At 41.6% G+C, this 15,441-nt stretch overlaps 1 protein-coding gene across 1 annotated transcript in view; it reads left to right on the forward strand.

The window, feature by feature from the left end:
- ROR1 (ROR family WNT receptor 1) overlaps positions 1 to 15,441 on the forward strand; it is a 689,389-nt gene that overhangs the window by 425,415 nt on the left and 248,533 nt on the right. Inside the window, exon 2 of the mRNA XM_086953588.1 lies at positions 12,833 to 12,904. Within this exon, the coding sequence (XP_086809714.1) occupies positions 12,833 to 12,904 (72 nt within the window). The remainder of the gene's footprint in view (positions 1 to 12,832; positions 12,905 to 15,441) is intronic.

A 15,441-nucleotide genomic window follows, 5' to 3' on the forward strand; every position in this document is an offset into this window, starting at 1 on the left:
AAAACTAGTCATGGTATTTTTTAATATGATCATGGAGGTAGTAACACTACTGCTGCCAGGGTCTGAGTTGAAGGCTTGGTATATGTCGTTTACCTTCGCGAAGAAGAACTTGGATAAGGCGTCACACAATGATTGTGACGGGGCGGATTAAGGTCCTGTGTGTTACCGGAAAGGGTTTTAGCAATGTTGTACAGTTGCTTACTCGAATTTTTCGCATTCTCTATATGAAGTGAGAAAAAATGCTTTTTTTGCTGCTATTATCATTGCTTTGTAGGAAGCAAGGGCTTTTTTATATTTTTCCTTGTTTTCGCTGTCATAGGTTCTTCGCCAGTGCCTTTCCCTATTCCTAGTTAGTTGTTTTTGGGTTTTTAGTTCTTCTGTGTACCACTGGGCCGTTGGCATACTTCTATTTCTTGAAAGAGATTTGGTAGGTGCCAACTGAGTCGTGGCATCGCCCAACCATTTCTGGAATTGGTAAGTTGCAATACTAGGATCACTGGATAGGTCAGGGCTGGTGTTGTTTTAAAGCACCGTTAGGTCATTAGGGTTAATGTCCTTCCATGCTTTAAACGTGCCTATTTTCGAGTGAACAGCCTTCTTCCTCAACGGGCCTTTAATAGTTAGGCTGCTAAGTATGACTGAGTGGTCTGTCCAGGTCATGGGAAGAACTGTGGTTATGCATAAGCCTTCCGCATTTGTAAAAATTCCATCCAGCGTGTGACCTGCCTGATGGGTAGGAGTCGTGACCAATTGTCTGAGACCCATTATTTCTAAGTCTGATGTAAGGGCAATGGTATCCCTGTCATTAATTTGCTCCAAATAAAAATTGAAGTCGCCCATAATTGTGGTGGACTCTTCTGTAACCATGGACTCAGTGATAGTGCTTAATTTAGCAAGGAACGCTGATCTGGTCCCGGGGGGTCGATAAAGGAGTACTCCCTTGAAATTATAAGTTGGGGTGAGTTTTATATTGAAATGTATAGCTTCACATGATGTGGTAGGAATAGGCGAGAAGCGGACCTCAAATTGGTCTCTTACTATGATGGCTAACCCACCTCCTTTCTTTATGGCCCTATCTTGCCGATAGGCATTATAGCCTGGAGGAACTGCCGTAACAAAGTCGGGGGCAGATGCCTCATCCGTCCATGTTTCTGTGATGTAGAGAGCATCTAAGTTAAAATCGCTGATAAGGTCGGCTATTTCTTGGCAGTGTTTGCTCAAGGATCGCGCATTAATGAGTGCCATAGTAACGTGCTTCTCTCTCTCAGATGTTAAAGTTTTAGCTAAGGTGGTAGAATTGTTAATGGCGAGAGCGATATTGCAGTGAGAGCATTGTATTTTATCCTCCAAGGGCCTATGTAATAGATCGAATTTGGTACAGAGGGGGGCGTAGGTGGGACAGAGCTCCAGTAGCGTACTACGATTGTATGAGAGTGAAAGGACAGGGGTTGTGGCCCTTGGCCCGGTCCCGGCGCGGACGGGCGCAGACGGACTTGCCTTTGCCGCGCCTTCGGCGCGCCGCCGGCGCGCCCGCTGCGCCCGTCCGCTGTGGCTGAGGCTATGGAGAAGATCTACTCAGAGGTCCTGGAAACCAGGATGTGCCCACAGGGCTGGAACAAGGCAATTGTCATCCCTCTGAAGAAGAAGCCTGATGATGACTCCGGCGATCTGCATACGCGCAGTGGCAAAAATCTCTGTGGAGTTCCGCAAGTGGCGGAGTGCAGCGCAAACTGCCATTCGCGCTGATCTTCCTGCCCCTCAAGTAGAAATTCTACCTGAGCGGCAGATTGCACTCCCCAACTTACAGTTGGCTAGCATGAGTGAGGAACAAAACACTGCTGCACTACGTGTAGTGGAGTTTTCTGCACTCCGGGAGCTCCGTGGAGCGGGGAGTGCAGAAAACTCAGCAATCTCTGTGAACGGGCGGAGTTCACTGCCCAGGTCTAATCTACACCAGGAACTTGCCAAATACCTCCTTGATCATGAACTCTCGGACCCTTTGCACTCCAGGGTTTCACAAAAAAACTGGGGGCAAGGCCTATAGTAGCACTAATGAAGATATATAAAGCGAAATGCCTCGCAGTAGCCACATACGGTAGCTCAATATGGGGCTACAGTGCCCCAGATTGTTTACAGATAACCGAAAATAAATTCATGAGATCTGTCCTTTCAGTGCCACAGTCTACTCCCTCATACCCTATCCATTCTGAACTTGGGGTAGGCTTTATTTCTGACATGATAAGAATGGCTCCTCTAATATGCTGGATGAAGACCTGGCTAAATCAGGAAATCCCCTTAAGCACATTATCATGAAAGATTGTCTCCTATTAGATAACTACAATAAGATTCAGTGACTGACATACATTAAAATCAGTCTTTTTAAACTAGGGAGACCAGACCTTTTCTCCTCACCAGAGTCAATAACATCGAAGGACATTGCACTAATCAAGGGAGCAATGGCACAAATGTTGACTCTGGAGAGAGAGGAACTAGAATTAAAAAAAAACACTGTAAGGGCTAATCTCATTATAACTAGCCCACTAGGACCTGAAATCTACCTCAATGTGGTGAACCGTCCGTACCATAGGTTTTTTTTAACCCGTTTTCGTTTTATCATGATTCATCTGAATCTAGGCTACTTTCCCAACTGGAGTACCCCCGAAAATGCAATGCTGTGTTCTTGTGACAACTTTTCCATTCAGAGCACAATGCACTTTTTGATGTTCTGTGGTCACTACACGGAATTAAGGATGAAATTCCTGGTTCCAATACTTAAGAGGTGGGGTTCTTGCAGGTCAAGCCTGCCCTCTTGTACTTGCAATTATTACAGACCCCCAGGAACATTTTCCATGTTGCTAGTTTTCTAGTGGGTGCTGTTAGGACTAGGAATAGGAAAATGATTGATTGCTCCTAAATGAGTTTGGATGTAATTCTGTATAATGTCTGCACTGTGAAAAATGATAGTCAGGGTAACCAAAATGACTGATGTTTTTATTCTTTTTATTATGATCTTACCCTATGAAATTTTTGGGAAATTTTTAACTGGTTTAGTATTCTGCTTTTACTGTGTATAAATAATGTATTTTATGTATGCTCTGTATAGTACTATTGTATTTTTATGATATTGATTTATCGAAATAAAGTATTCTGACTGACTGACTGAACTTATATGTCGCCCCTCTAGTGAAACTGGTATGCTCGACAACCAGATGATCGTTCCCATCTCCGATAATTGGGAAGAGGTAGCGGACAGGCTTAGGGCTTGTATGTAGGAGATTAGCAGGTGGAAGAGTGAGAACTGGCTAAAAAAAATGGGGAGAAAACTGAATCATGGTGTTTGGATTGGACAGTTCAATCTGGACTCACCCTTGGTAGCCAGATACTTGTGGTACCTTCCATGTACCAGCGGTGATGGCCATAAAACCTGTGTGTGATGTTTGACAACACCTTGACATTCAACACCCAGGTCAATAGAACAGTGAGTTTTTGTTTTTTGATGATTAGGCTCTTGAAGAAAAGGCTGCCTCTTCTTCCGAATGACCTCAAGGTACCAGTTGTCATTGCACTCATCACCTCCCACCTAAACTACTGCAATGCCCTGTGTTCAGGCATCAACTGAATTTCATTAAACAAGCTACAAATCACTCAGAATGCAGCAACACAATTGGTCGTGGGAGTGTCCAAACACTCCTCGGTCAGGGAAGGTTTGAGATCCCTTCACGGGCTACCAATTAAGAAATGAATGTCCTTTAAAGGGCTTTGCTTGGCGCATAAAGCTCTCAACTTTCAAGGTTAGAGCTATCTTAGGACAACCCTGAACTGCTATGTCCCCAGGAGACCTCTGAGATCAGCGGGACACCATAAGGTAGTGGTCCCACGATGTAATAAAGCCAGGTGGGGGGGACCTGCTTTGACAGTGGAGGCTGCCAGGCTGTGAAACTCCCTCCCTGGAACCTGAGCTTGCACCTGCTGCCCCATAAGCAAATTAAAATATGGCTTTTTGTGGACTAGGCTTCTTTTAGGGATTGTATTATAGTAGGTTTATCTGCTTCGGGTTGCCACAGTTCACTTTCTTCTCCTCTGTTCATAGCGCTTTGGTGCTTTCTGGTTTAATGCACTTTAGAAATACCACAAATATAAATGTGAGTTCTCTAGAAAGAGGCATGTCCTGTCTTCCATAGGCAGCAAGGATTTGGCAATACTGCCCGTCATCTGCATTACAAGAATAAGAAGACATAGTGTTAACTTAATTTGTGATCTCTCTCCAAACTTTGCCATGCACATTGCAGCTGATCCTAAATAAGAGGTACACACTGAGCCTTGGCTTCCCCTTCACCAACTCCTCTGCTAAGGCCTCAATCTCCATCTCCTCAAATATGATCTTCTGCAGTCTTGGCAAGGCCATGGTTTCTAGATGAAGAGGAATGCATGAGTGGGTGGCATCCGGGTGCGAAGGATAGCAAAGTAGAGTAAAATGCAAAATGGCTACTCTTTATAAACTCCTTACAAGGTATAAGCAATTGGTGGTGCAAGAGTTCTAGATGGAGTTTTATGTTTTTTTGTAAACATTAGGCTAGCAAAACAGCTAAATCTGTCTAAAGGCAACACCTAAAAAGATACACCATCTGCAAAGTTTCCATCTCAGAGAAGTAGACAAATGTTCTACTACTGCTTATGTCTACAATACACCTAACATGTACATTTTTTAGAGTGAAACAGTATTGAGTTTCGCAATTCTGATATATTCTCTTTAGTAATATTATTTAAAATAACATAGTTTGTGCATGACATTTACCATGCCTCGTACTGCTGTCCTAAGTTTGTTCCTGCTAATAATTTAAAAATCCATGGATTGGTTATCAGTGTTAGGGGTAACTGCTGCATAGTTTTCCTTCCATGAATCTAGCTAGTTATCACCGTGAATATGATATAATGAATCAAGCTCTGGTTTAAAACATGGCTCATGAAAGAGTAGTTAATGCTTTTGAAAACATGCCTTATAGCTCACCATATGTAATGCTGAATGACACTTTACACAATATTATAACAAATGTGTTTCTGATGTGCTGTGTGTTTTTCGGTGTCTATTGAACAGCATCAATAGAGGTACTATTTTTTTTTTAAATATGTTTATTGCAAAAAACAAGAACATAAAAGACATATTCCAGGCCCATCCAAAACACAGGAATTTTGATTCGAATTTGACCAAAGTCCACATTCAGGATAAGACACAGCCTTCTGGCCCACATCCCGGAGGCCGGGCGGCGTAACATTGAGGAATGCCACAGAGAAAAACATAACCAATTATATAAACACGCCAGGATTTCTAACATCCGCAGTTCCCGTTTTTGTTTTTTGTTTTTTGTTATCAATAGAGGTACTTAAGACATTTTAGTCGACCACGTGGATCAGCAAACCGGCAAAACAAACTAATGGACTATTAAAATTGCACAAATACACACACATCCAAAACTCATCACAAGTCTTCTTCAATTCAAAGAAATTGAAAATACCATGACTTCCAACTACACAATTTTCCTCTATCTCCTCACTTGCCCCTCTATTCTTCATTCCTCTCCGTCCACTTTCCAGCCAATGAGCCTCGTCCACATACAGAAAATTATAAGTACTAAAGCTATCTACCTGCTGGCAAAGACTGTCTCAGCTTCAGCTCTATAAACATTCTTCAGAATGTCCATGCCTGACTTCAACACAATGCTGAACTAATTCCCTGTATAGGACTCACTCTTGACACCAACTCTTGACACCAATTAAAACATGACATACTAACCCTGCTCTTGAAAGTCTGTGGTAGGCCCTGAAGACCTTCTGCCCAGCTGCTAAAACAACTCCACCTACAACTTTAAATACACACAAGACTCACACCTACCTGAACCTGGGAAGCATTTAAGAAGTCAATCCAACATCTCAAATGTCTACACCATTATGTTTTCTGGACAAAAGAAAGATTCCTTTGCCCAGAGATCTAAAATAGAGCTGCTTATGCTTGACAGTGCAGAGAAAAACAGTGTACTATTCACAATGCCAAGCTCCCAAGGGAAAAGCCCTTTGCTTATTTTGAACTCTATTTAAACATTAGTATAGAACTATAGGGGAGGCAGGCAGGGGAGGGGTAAAAAAAGAAAATGGTTCCTACCTGACAGCCACCCTGCCTCCGTTCTTCTTCCTCCTTCGATGACTCAGGAACAGGAAGCACCCAGGCTCCCCTGGGGTACAATCACAACGCTGCTGATAGCAGCATCGTGATTGGTCTGAGCACGTGGTTCGGCGCTCAGAGAGGAAGTGGGAACCTGGGCATGTTCTCCACCCAGGCCTGGGTGGAGAACATGCAATGTGAGCATGACGATTTGGCTGATCCGAGATGTTCAGCCTTACCGTCATGCACACTTAAGTGCACATACCATTCCTCCCCCTGCTGGCTGACAGCTCTGCCCCGCCCCACCCAGCCCCTTAAACAAAACTATACCAGTACCGTAAAAATAAAATGACAATATTGTTATATTGTTATCATCTTATTTTTTATGTGGGGTGACGCTCCTCCGCCTTAGCAGAGAAGCCGCCACTGTTGGGACGGAGAACCAGGATCATACATGCAACCAAAATCACACCTGGCAAAAATGTTGAAGACAGCCCTACACAGTAGGTGAAACTGGCTTGATGAGGTTATGTGGGGCAGAGTTAGTTGATGGTGACCCATCCTACTCTGAAACGAGCACCTAGCCTCTAGCACTGCTGGAAAATGCCTGAGTGGCACAATGGCCACTTCAAATCTGCAGTGAATAAAACCATTTTATGATTGCTCAGTAGATTGGTGCAAAACATTTCACTACCAATTCTTAAAGAGCCAAAGGCATGTAGGGGTGATCATGCTTAAGTTAGCGAAGAATCATTGCACTCCCACCAATGTGTCCACTGACAGCAATGCATTAGGAACATGTCTGATTGGTTTCATGTGGGCTCAATACAAGACAGCAGTAACATACTTTCCTCAATTGATTCCACAAACAATTCTGAAATTATCGTAATGGCTGACATCAGCCTTGCAGCAACTTACTTCCCATTTGAGTGGGCAATAATAAACCTTTGAAACTGCTGTGCTTAGGACCTTAGATAAGTGGGACATCTAATTACAGATGAAAGATGGGAGGGTAATAAGGCAGTCCCTTAGTAGAAAGCCAAAATCCGGCCCTAAAGTGGTGAGTTAAGAGCATATTTCTATTGAACACTAATAGAAGAAAGGCAAGCCGTAGACGTAGCACCCAATGAACGTAAGCTTCTTTAATCAGTCACTGGGTACCTGACTGATTAAAGGTGTTAAAGGTGCAAGAGAATTCAGTGTAACATTGTGGCATGCAGTGATTAATCATAAAGTGGCCGTATCCATGGTATCACCTTAGTTTCTTTGGAAAGTCTGATACGACTAGCCTCTCAGTAGGTAGGAAAAAAAGAGATAAAAGCATTTTTGGCTAACTGAATACTCACAATCATGATAAGGGTCTTGTAAAGTCAATCAGACAAATAATATTTCAACAAATTTTCATGGTGGGATTCCAGATGCAAAGCGTTCAAAAGATAACATCATTTATTGACTTAGAACAGTTAAGAAGGTCTGGTACTTCCCAGGGTGTGCTTTGAAGAATAGGATTTAAAAGTACACTTTGGGTAGGTTTGGACTTACCACTACAGCGCTGGGAATTAAATCAAAATCCTTTAATGCAAACCACAGGGTTTATTGTCTTTCAAAAAAGAATTTTGAAACAAGATATCCACATAAAACCCCCACCGTTCACTGACTCTGCAGAAGGACATAGTTTTTGGTACATCCTTAAATCTCTTCGCTTTACATACAAATATTTTTTTTCAAAAAATTGGCATGATATTTTCCGCAATGTACTAGAACACAGTTTTATGGTACAAAATTAAGTTATATATTTCCATTTCTTTTTAAGTAGCTAGCCCTTCATATTTTTCCCATTTATGATATCTGTAAGCAGTATTTTTCTTGAGCACTTCAATGTTTTGATTTCAATACAGAAAATATAATACTTCAATAAATATGTTTAGTTTTAAATCTAGTGCCATAAAGGGACAGAACTAAAACTAAATGAGTTGTTATTTTAGAGTGCTTGGAAAAAGCAAAAAGAGACTGAAAGATGTAGGGTATATGAGAGGAAGGATACACGCCTAGGACTTGCACTTCATATGAATTTTTAATTACATCGTCTTTCATGAAAGTCCTTAACAAGCTAACAAAGCCTGACATATGTAATTAGGCAGATGTGAACAAAAGAAATGTGAGTTGATTCTAAGGGTTATCAGTAAAGAGTTGACCGGTGACTCAAAGCAACTAGATGAATTGGCCAGAGAGAAGGAGAGAGAGAAATTCGAACAGTCGTAGGACCGCTTACTGAAGCTCTCAGATACATGGAGGAAAGGAAGAAATAAATCAAGCACCAAAGATATCGTAAAACTGATGGAGGGGGTAAGTGAAGCTGGGGTTCATCAGATCCTCACTTCATGGAGACCTGCACCCTCAGCTGGCCCTACTTGGCAGCGGCATTTTTATAACTGTGAACTCGTACGACTAGTCTACATTTCATGGACCCACTGTCAAATGTGTGACTGAGTCCCATAGTTTTGGCCCACACTACTGAGCACAGGGTGTGATTGTAGTGGTTATAACATGCAGCTGGAGGAGTGGGGCACAGCTGTGGAAAAGAGACTACAGTGGTCAGTATGGAATGACTAGACTGAATGCCAAAACTGATTGATGTTTAACAACAAGGGGTGGTGATGGACAGAGTTTCTGAATTAAGCAGAATACTCTCACCTAGTCAAGAGATCACCACCCCCTTTTCTGAATCGTTTTTGGCCACTATAGGTGTGGCAGGGTATACTCAGACATGAGTCCCTTGCTCACTGCACCATCAGGATTCAAGCAAGCCGGGCCGACGACGGCTGAATGCCAGAAACCGGTCCCCGGAAGCTTGTCTCCTTTCCGGTGAAGAATTGGCTTGGTAGTTTGGTCTGCACTGTTCCCATGATGCACTGGGCCAGGGACAGACTAATTTTCATATAGCCAGGTTCTGAGCTGGGATGGTGCAGTGAGCTAAATAACGGTGATGGATCAAGCCCTGATCTTTGGACTGGGTACGAGTGGTCTGCTTAATTCAGACACTCTGTTCATCACCACCCCCTTTTCTAAAACTGATTGATGGGCAGTTTGAATTTATTTGGAGGAACAGAATTAAAGGAATGATAGACAATTTGGAATGCAGTCAATTGGGTGTTCACAAGCCCATGTAACTGGGTGTTTATATACCGATTTTCACAGCCAACTTCGTACTTCAGTCAAAAGAACATAACCAATAGATGGCTGCAATCCTACAAACAAAGCCATATTGAAAGGAAGAAACATACCTTATGATCTTGCTATTGGCTCTGAATATTTGAGACTGATCGCTATGAGAGCTGCTTATTTATATTCATATTAATAATATCTAATGCACAAAATCACAACTTGACAGATGCATGCTAAGGATTATTGCTCAAAAGCAAGGGGTATGTCAATAAAGTGCTAAATGTAACATATGTATTTTTAACCCTAAAAATAGAATATTAGATCTCTCAGCTATTGAAGGATACGTTTTTGACCGACTTTTTTGATGTCATCAATGTCAACACCCTTATAAGTTTTAAGGGCCAACGGACCAACTGGATCCTTTCCCCCCACTATACAAAAGTAAAAGTTATATTTTCTGTAAGTTCCAAGTTCTGACAAATGGTGTTAGTTGTATAGCGGTATCATTTACAAAATAAACTTGACATTTGCATTTCAAAGCACTGAAGATTTTACACGGGAGCAGAATATTTGTATAGGCATTATTTCTTAATAACAATTCTTACCCATTTTGATGACATGTTTTCATTAAAAACTATATGGGGGTCGTTGAACTGCTGCTTGAATAAACAAATGTGTCTCTTCTTTATGAATGCGTACTTTCCATTTAAAAAATGGTGAAACTGAAATAAAAGGTCCTAGCACCTTTTGCAAAAGATTTTTAGATGGCAGAAATTTAATAGTAGATTTAAACCAGATATTCGTGTAGAGCCTCTCACTTTTTGGGGACTGTATGATTACTCCACCGACACTTATCACATCTTTCTGGATTCTCCACCCAGACGAAAGTCCAATACATTTGGGGGATCTGAACATCTTCCCAACAAAATTCTTATTTCCCTCCAAAGAGAAATATTCTTCCATATGGAGATATTTCTTAACCTACACAGTGTTCAAGTATAAGGTATTTCCTTCTGTTTTCCACTCTGGTAATTGTAGATCGTCTGTATAAATATATACAGATCGTGATTTTGTCATTCACTCACGATCAAGGCATTTGGATTCACAAATAACTTTATGAATGAGCCTTTTGGTTCAAACCTACCAGTTGTTTTGTATCATTCAACATTTGTGATAATGTGTGTGTTGAAGTGCATTGTGACTATCAGATGTGTGTGTGTGTGTGGATGTCTGTATTTGTGCTTATGAGTGAAATTTTTTTTCTGTGTGTGCATTTTATTTGAGGGCAAAGTATGTGTTTGTGTCTTTCTGTGTGTTGAATGTATATGAGCACGAGGTGGGTATGTGATTTTATGGGCAAGTGGTCGTTTCAGTGTGTCCTTGTCTATTGTGCAGATGCAAGTATATATTTATGTATTTGATGTTTCTATAGTGCAAACCTAGCCAAAAGGCAGGGGAGAGCAGTGTATTGTCAAGACAAGCATAAAGCCAATAATTAAGAGGAGTTAAGCAGGGTTGAGATTTGTTAATGTGTTGTAATGTAGTGTTCTTTTTAAAGAGGTGAGCATTCAACTCTTCCTAAATAGGAGTGGCCCTGATAAGTACAGGAATATTGTCCCAGACCCTGGATGCATAGATAGAAAAGGCCTGCTGTCTTGTTTCAATCTTTTTGCACTTCTTAGTCTGCAGTCTGGTGGTGTTCTTGTGCCGAGATACAGCAGAGATGGGGAGCTTGTCTGCAAGATAAGCATGAGTGCTGGTTGTAAAACTTTTGTGGATAATGCAGCAGTTTTGAATGTGCATACCACAAAGGGGCGACAATGGAGTTCAATCAGGTTCTTGGTGATGTATGTCTGTGCGTAGGGATGTAGGTCCAGATGTACGACCCTTTTTAGTGTCCACAAGCGGGAAATCAGCCCATTTGTCACCGACCACTAAAAAGGGTTGTGGTATGTAGAAATTATATTTTGAGAGTTGGTAACCTATTACCAACTCACAAAATAGGGTTTGCTCCTCACTATTAGGAAGGGGTGTGCCAAGGGCGTCCCTTCCTAAGAGAGTCGCACTGGTATGTACGATTGTTTTGCGACCGCAAATGTGTTAGCAAAGCAATCACAGTTACCACCTACTTTAGGTAGGTGGTAAGCCAGTGCCAAACAGGAAGGGGTTCCAAGGGAACCTCTTCTCCGTAGTTAATTTATGCAAACATATTTTTAAGAGTGAGCAGTGGTCCCACGAACCACTGCACGCCATTAAACAAAACGTTTATTTTTTTTATTTTTTAAACGCAGCCCGTTTTCCTTTCAGAAAAACGGGTATCATCTGAAAAAAATGTTACTTATTTAAAAAGGAAACACAGACATGGTAGTCTGCTGTCCCCAGCAGGGCACCATCCCTGTGATATGTGAGATTGCTATGGGGTCGCAAATTGTGACCTACCTCATTGATATTAAAGAGGTAGGTCTTTAGCAACCCCATTAGGAATCACAAACAGTGTCTGATACACTATTGTACATTCCATTTTGCGTGTCACAAATTCCGAGTCGCAAAACGTCGCAGTTTGCAACTTACAAAATGGAATGGTCGTACATCAGGCCCTTGGGGAATGCATTGTTGCATAGCTGTGTTGATCATGTTTAAATCAACAAGTTATTTGTGTCTGGGTGTCTATGTGTGCACAGAGGAAGAAGGATGCATTTATGTCCTTGTATGTATGTATGTACGGTGCTTGAATTCTCTGTGCGTTTGCATTTGTTCCTATCTGTGTATGCCTGAGTGTGCGTCCTTGTATGTTTGCGGGTCAATGTCCATGTGTGCCCTTCTGTGTCTTGTGTTTGTATGACTGTGATTAGTGTGTCAGGGTTTCTTTGTTTATTATGGAGCTGTTAGTGTGACATGACTGTTTTGTGTGTGGAGCAAGAATGTGTGTGTGTGTGTGTGTGTGTGTGTGTGTGTGTGTGTGTGTCTTAGTGCATCTGTGGGTGTTCGAGTGTCCGTATATGAATATGTCTCTTCATTTTTAGCTTGTATGAGTGTGTGTTTGAGTGTGTATTTTTATGGGTATAGTGTTTTCGTGTGTGTCCTTGTATATAGACCATTGTATTTGTATGCCCGTTTATGCTTGCATTTGTCTGAATGTATGGTTATGAGTTTGAAGTGGATGCTGTATGTGTGCCCCGGTGTGTGTGTGTTGGGGGGGGGGGGGGTGCGGACACACATGTAGATGTATACATGTATGCCCTTGAATTTGTGGGTGCGTGTATGTTTGAGTGTGCTTGTCCTTCTATATCTGTGTGTCTAAATATCTACTTGTGCTCCTCGGTTGGGTGAGTGTGTGTGTGTGTGTGCGTGTGCGTCTGTCTCTGTGTGATAACACTCCCTTCAGCTCTTAGCACTCTTTGTAATGTCAGTATTCATGCTCATGGCGCTGGTGTCTTTACAAAGCCCAAACAGGTCCTTAGCAGTCTATAAATGCATTTATTAAGTGTTTCTTTTATTCTCCCTCCACAGGAACTGAGCTGACAGTCGCTGCTGATTTAATGCCTACCTCACTGTGGAACGTTTCAAGTGACCTTGACAAAGGTAAAGAAAGAGAACCGAAATAAAAGCATAAGCCCCACCCCCTATACACCTCCCAACACTTCTGCGACTTGACATATTTTAGATTAGAAACTTTAAGGTAAAGTAGAAAGAATATTTGCTTGACTGGCAATCAGCCAACATTTAATTAGTCAAAATGTGGGGATTTCATGCGAATGTTTTCTTTTTTCCTCCAGTAAAATGTTCCACATGGGAGAAATGTTTCAAGATGTGAATTATGGAGCTCTGTGACCTGCGTGACTTTTCGGCCGGTGGATCTTATTTAGCAGGGTCTGACTTTAAATATTAGAAAGAAAAAAAAGACATATTAATGGCCCCAAAAATGAATCATGCACAAAAAACATGTTTCCTTTTAGAATGCGAGGTACTTTTGTATTCGAGTCCGTCGTATAAAACTTGAATCCACAGCTGCCCTATAAAAATTAAGGTGCATTAACTGGCTTTTCTTTGTAGCAGTGCTAACAAAACCCACATGCGGCAGGCACACTCATATGGTATGTGGTCTTTTTTCATTCAGAGGTCAGAGCCAGAGAGCTGCTTATCTCATAAATAAACAAATACATTAAAAGTCGTGTCTCCAGCGAAAAAGACAAAGCAAACACCATGTCATTTAAACATTGTTGTGGGAACGAAAAAAGAAACTGCTTACCATCCAGTTTCGCTGTGTTATTTTAAGGCGCATGGGCTCAGCATTCATGCTGGTACCACATGTATTTGTTTTACTTTTGCAAAGATTAAAAACAAAAAAATGCACGGGGCTGTTACTTTTAAGTGTCCAAAAGCAGAAATGTAGCACTTTGTAAAACTTCTCAACAAATAAATACATAAAAATAGCATCCTATCAGAGTCACTCGAATTAAGCAATTTTGTGGCTGCTGCTTTTCTGTGTAATTATGGTTGTGATGCTTTTTTTTTTTACTTAATCCACCATCTGTTGGATAATCAGTTAATTTCGACAAAAATCTGTTTATTAGCACAAACGAATCGAAAGTTTGAACAATGGAGTAGCTGACACTTAAAAAAAAACCTGAATATGTACCTTTTCAGATGTTGATTACTGGATTCTGGTATAACACAGGTACTAAAGAGGTGAAAATGCTGCCCGGATAGTATCAATATGCCTTTGATGTATTAGGCAAGAAATGTTTTTACAACATGAAAAAATCCCTACGTATTTACATTTAAAGTAGTAGACATTAGGATTCCGCCTGGATCATGAAAATATAGTTCGTCATTATTCAACAAATTCATTTTACACGAGTGGCAGTTATTTTTTAGCGGAAACTCACTCTTTAGTAAAATCACAAATATTTAACTTTTGTTTTTAAAGGTCTGATGCCTCACCACTTGCAGTGCTGCACACTCAGTGGCCGGAGTTGGGGGGATCTGATGGGCATGATCTGTAAAATACATTTTTAATTTTAGAAAAACAGTTCCCCTACTTTTTATGGAAAGATAACCATCCGGACAGGGTTAATTCAGAGAACTGAAATTCTTCAGCTGAGGTGTAAGGCAGGGAGTCACTTGTGCTGTGAAACCAAGACAGAGGCAGACAGCCAAACAAGCCTTCTTGCCAGGGTGCCTGCTTGCCGGAAAGAAATCTAAATGTGTGCAACGGGTCAATCTGCAAATCTAAAGGGTGCTTGGAACCCAGTATTGGCTTTAATTGATGGAACCAGTTAAAGCTTCCTGATGACACATTTAACCTTTTTGAGAGGTATTGTAAGAGAGTTACCAGCTAAGCTGTGAAGTGTGTGCTTTTAAAAGACAGTTATAAAAATAATTTGCGCTGAGTGTAATGCTTGATTAAAATAATGACTTCCATGTTCACAGTGCTTTCTGCCACAGACTGGGACCTTGTAGTACTAAACATACACGTCACTATTCTCCACTGCACCAACCATGAGTCAATTATGTGTCTCTCTGGTGCAATCAGGGCCGGCCTTAGGCATGTGCAAGCTGTGCACCTGCACAGGGCCACCAAACCCCAGGGGCCACCACACCAATATATATCCTTAATATATTTATCCTCTGAGGATGGATACATATTTGTGTGGCGGCCCCTGGCAGGGATTTGGCGGCCTCCGGCTCAGTTCCCCTTCTAAACACCCTGACACCCCCCCACCCCCCTCTTTACTGGCCTCCGCGCTCTGCCCCACCCGGACCCCCTCTCTTGGGGCCCCCTACCTACGCTACTGGAATTCCTAAATTTACTGGTAACACTGGACTAAATGTTGGTGGACTTGTATGTACAATGATGTTCTTTTAAAGACTTGGGCCATAGTTGCGATCATGTTTGTAGATGATTTATTGTGTTAGTGAGGTTGTGTTTGTGCAGCTTCAGATGCTGGCCTTTCAGCTCATAAAGATACTGTCTAAAACTGCAGGTACAACATTCAGCAAATGGACCAATGGTAATCCCTTTGGACTCCATGGTGCTTGGTAGGGGATAGGACACTTGGCTGTATTTTTCTATTTTCTATGCATTTTTAATTTTAGAAAAACAGTTCCCCTACTTT

Source organism: Lissotriton vulgaris, chromosome 1_1 (genome assembly GCF_964263255.1).
Source record: "Lissotriton vulgaris chromosome 1_1, aLisVul1.2, whole genome shotgun sequence".
NCBI lineage: Eukaryota > Metazoa > Chordata > Amphibia > Caudata > Salamandridae > Lissotriton > Lissotriton vulgaris.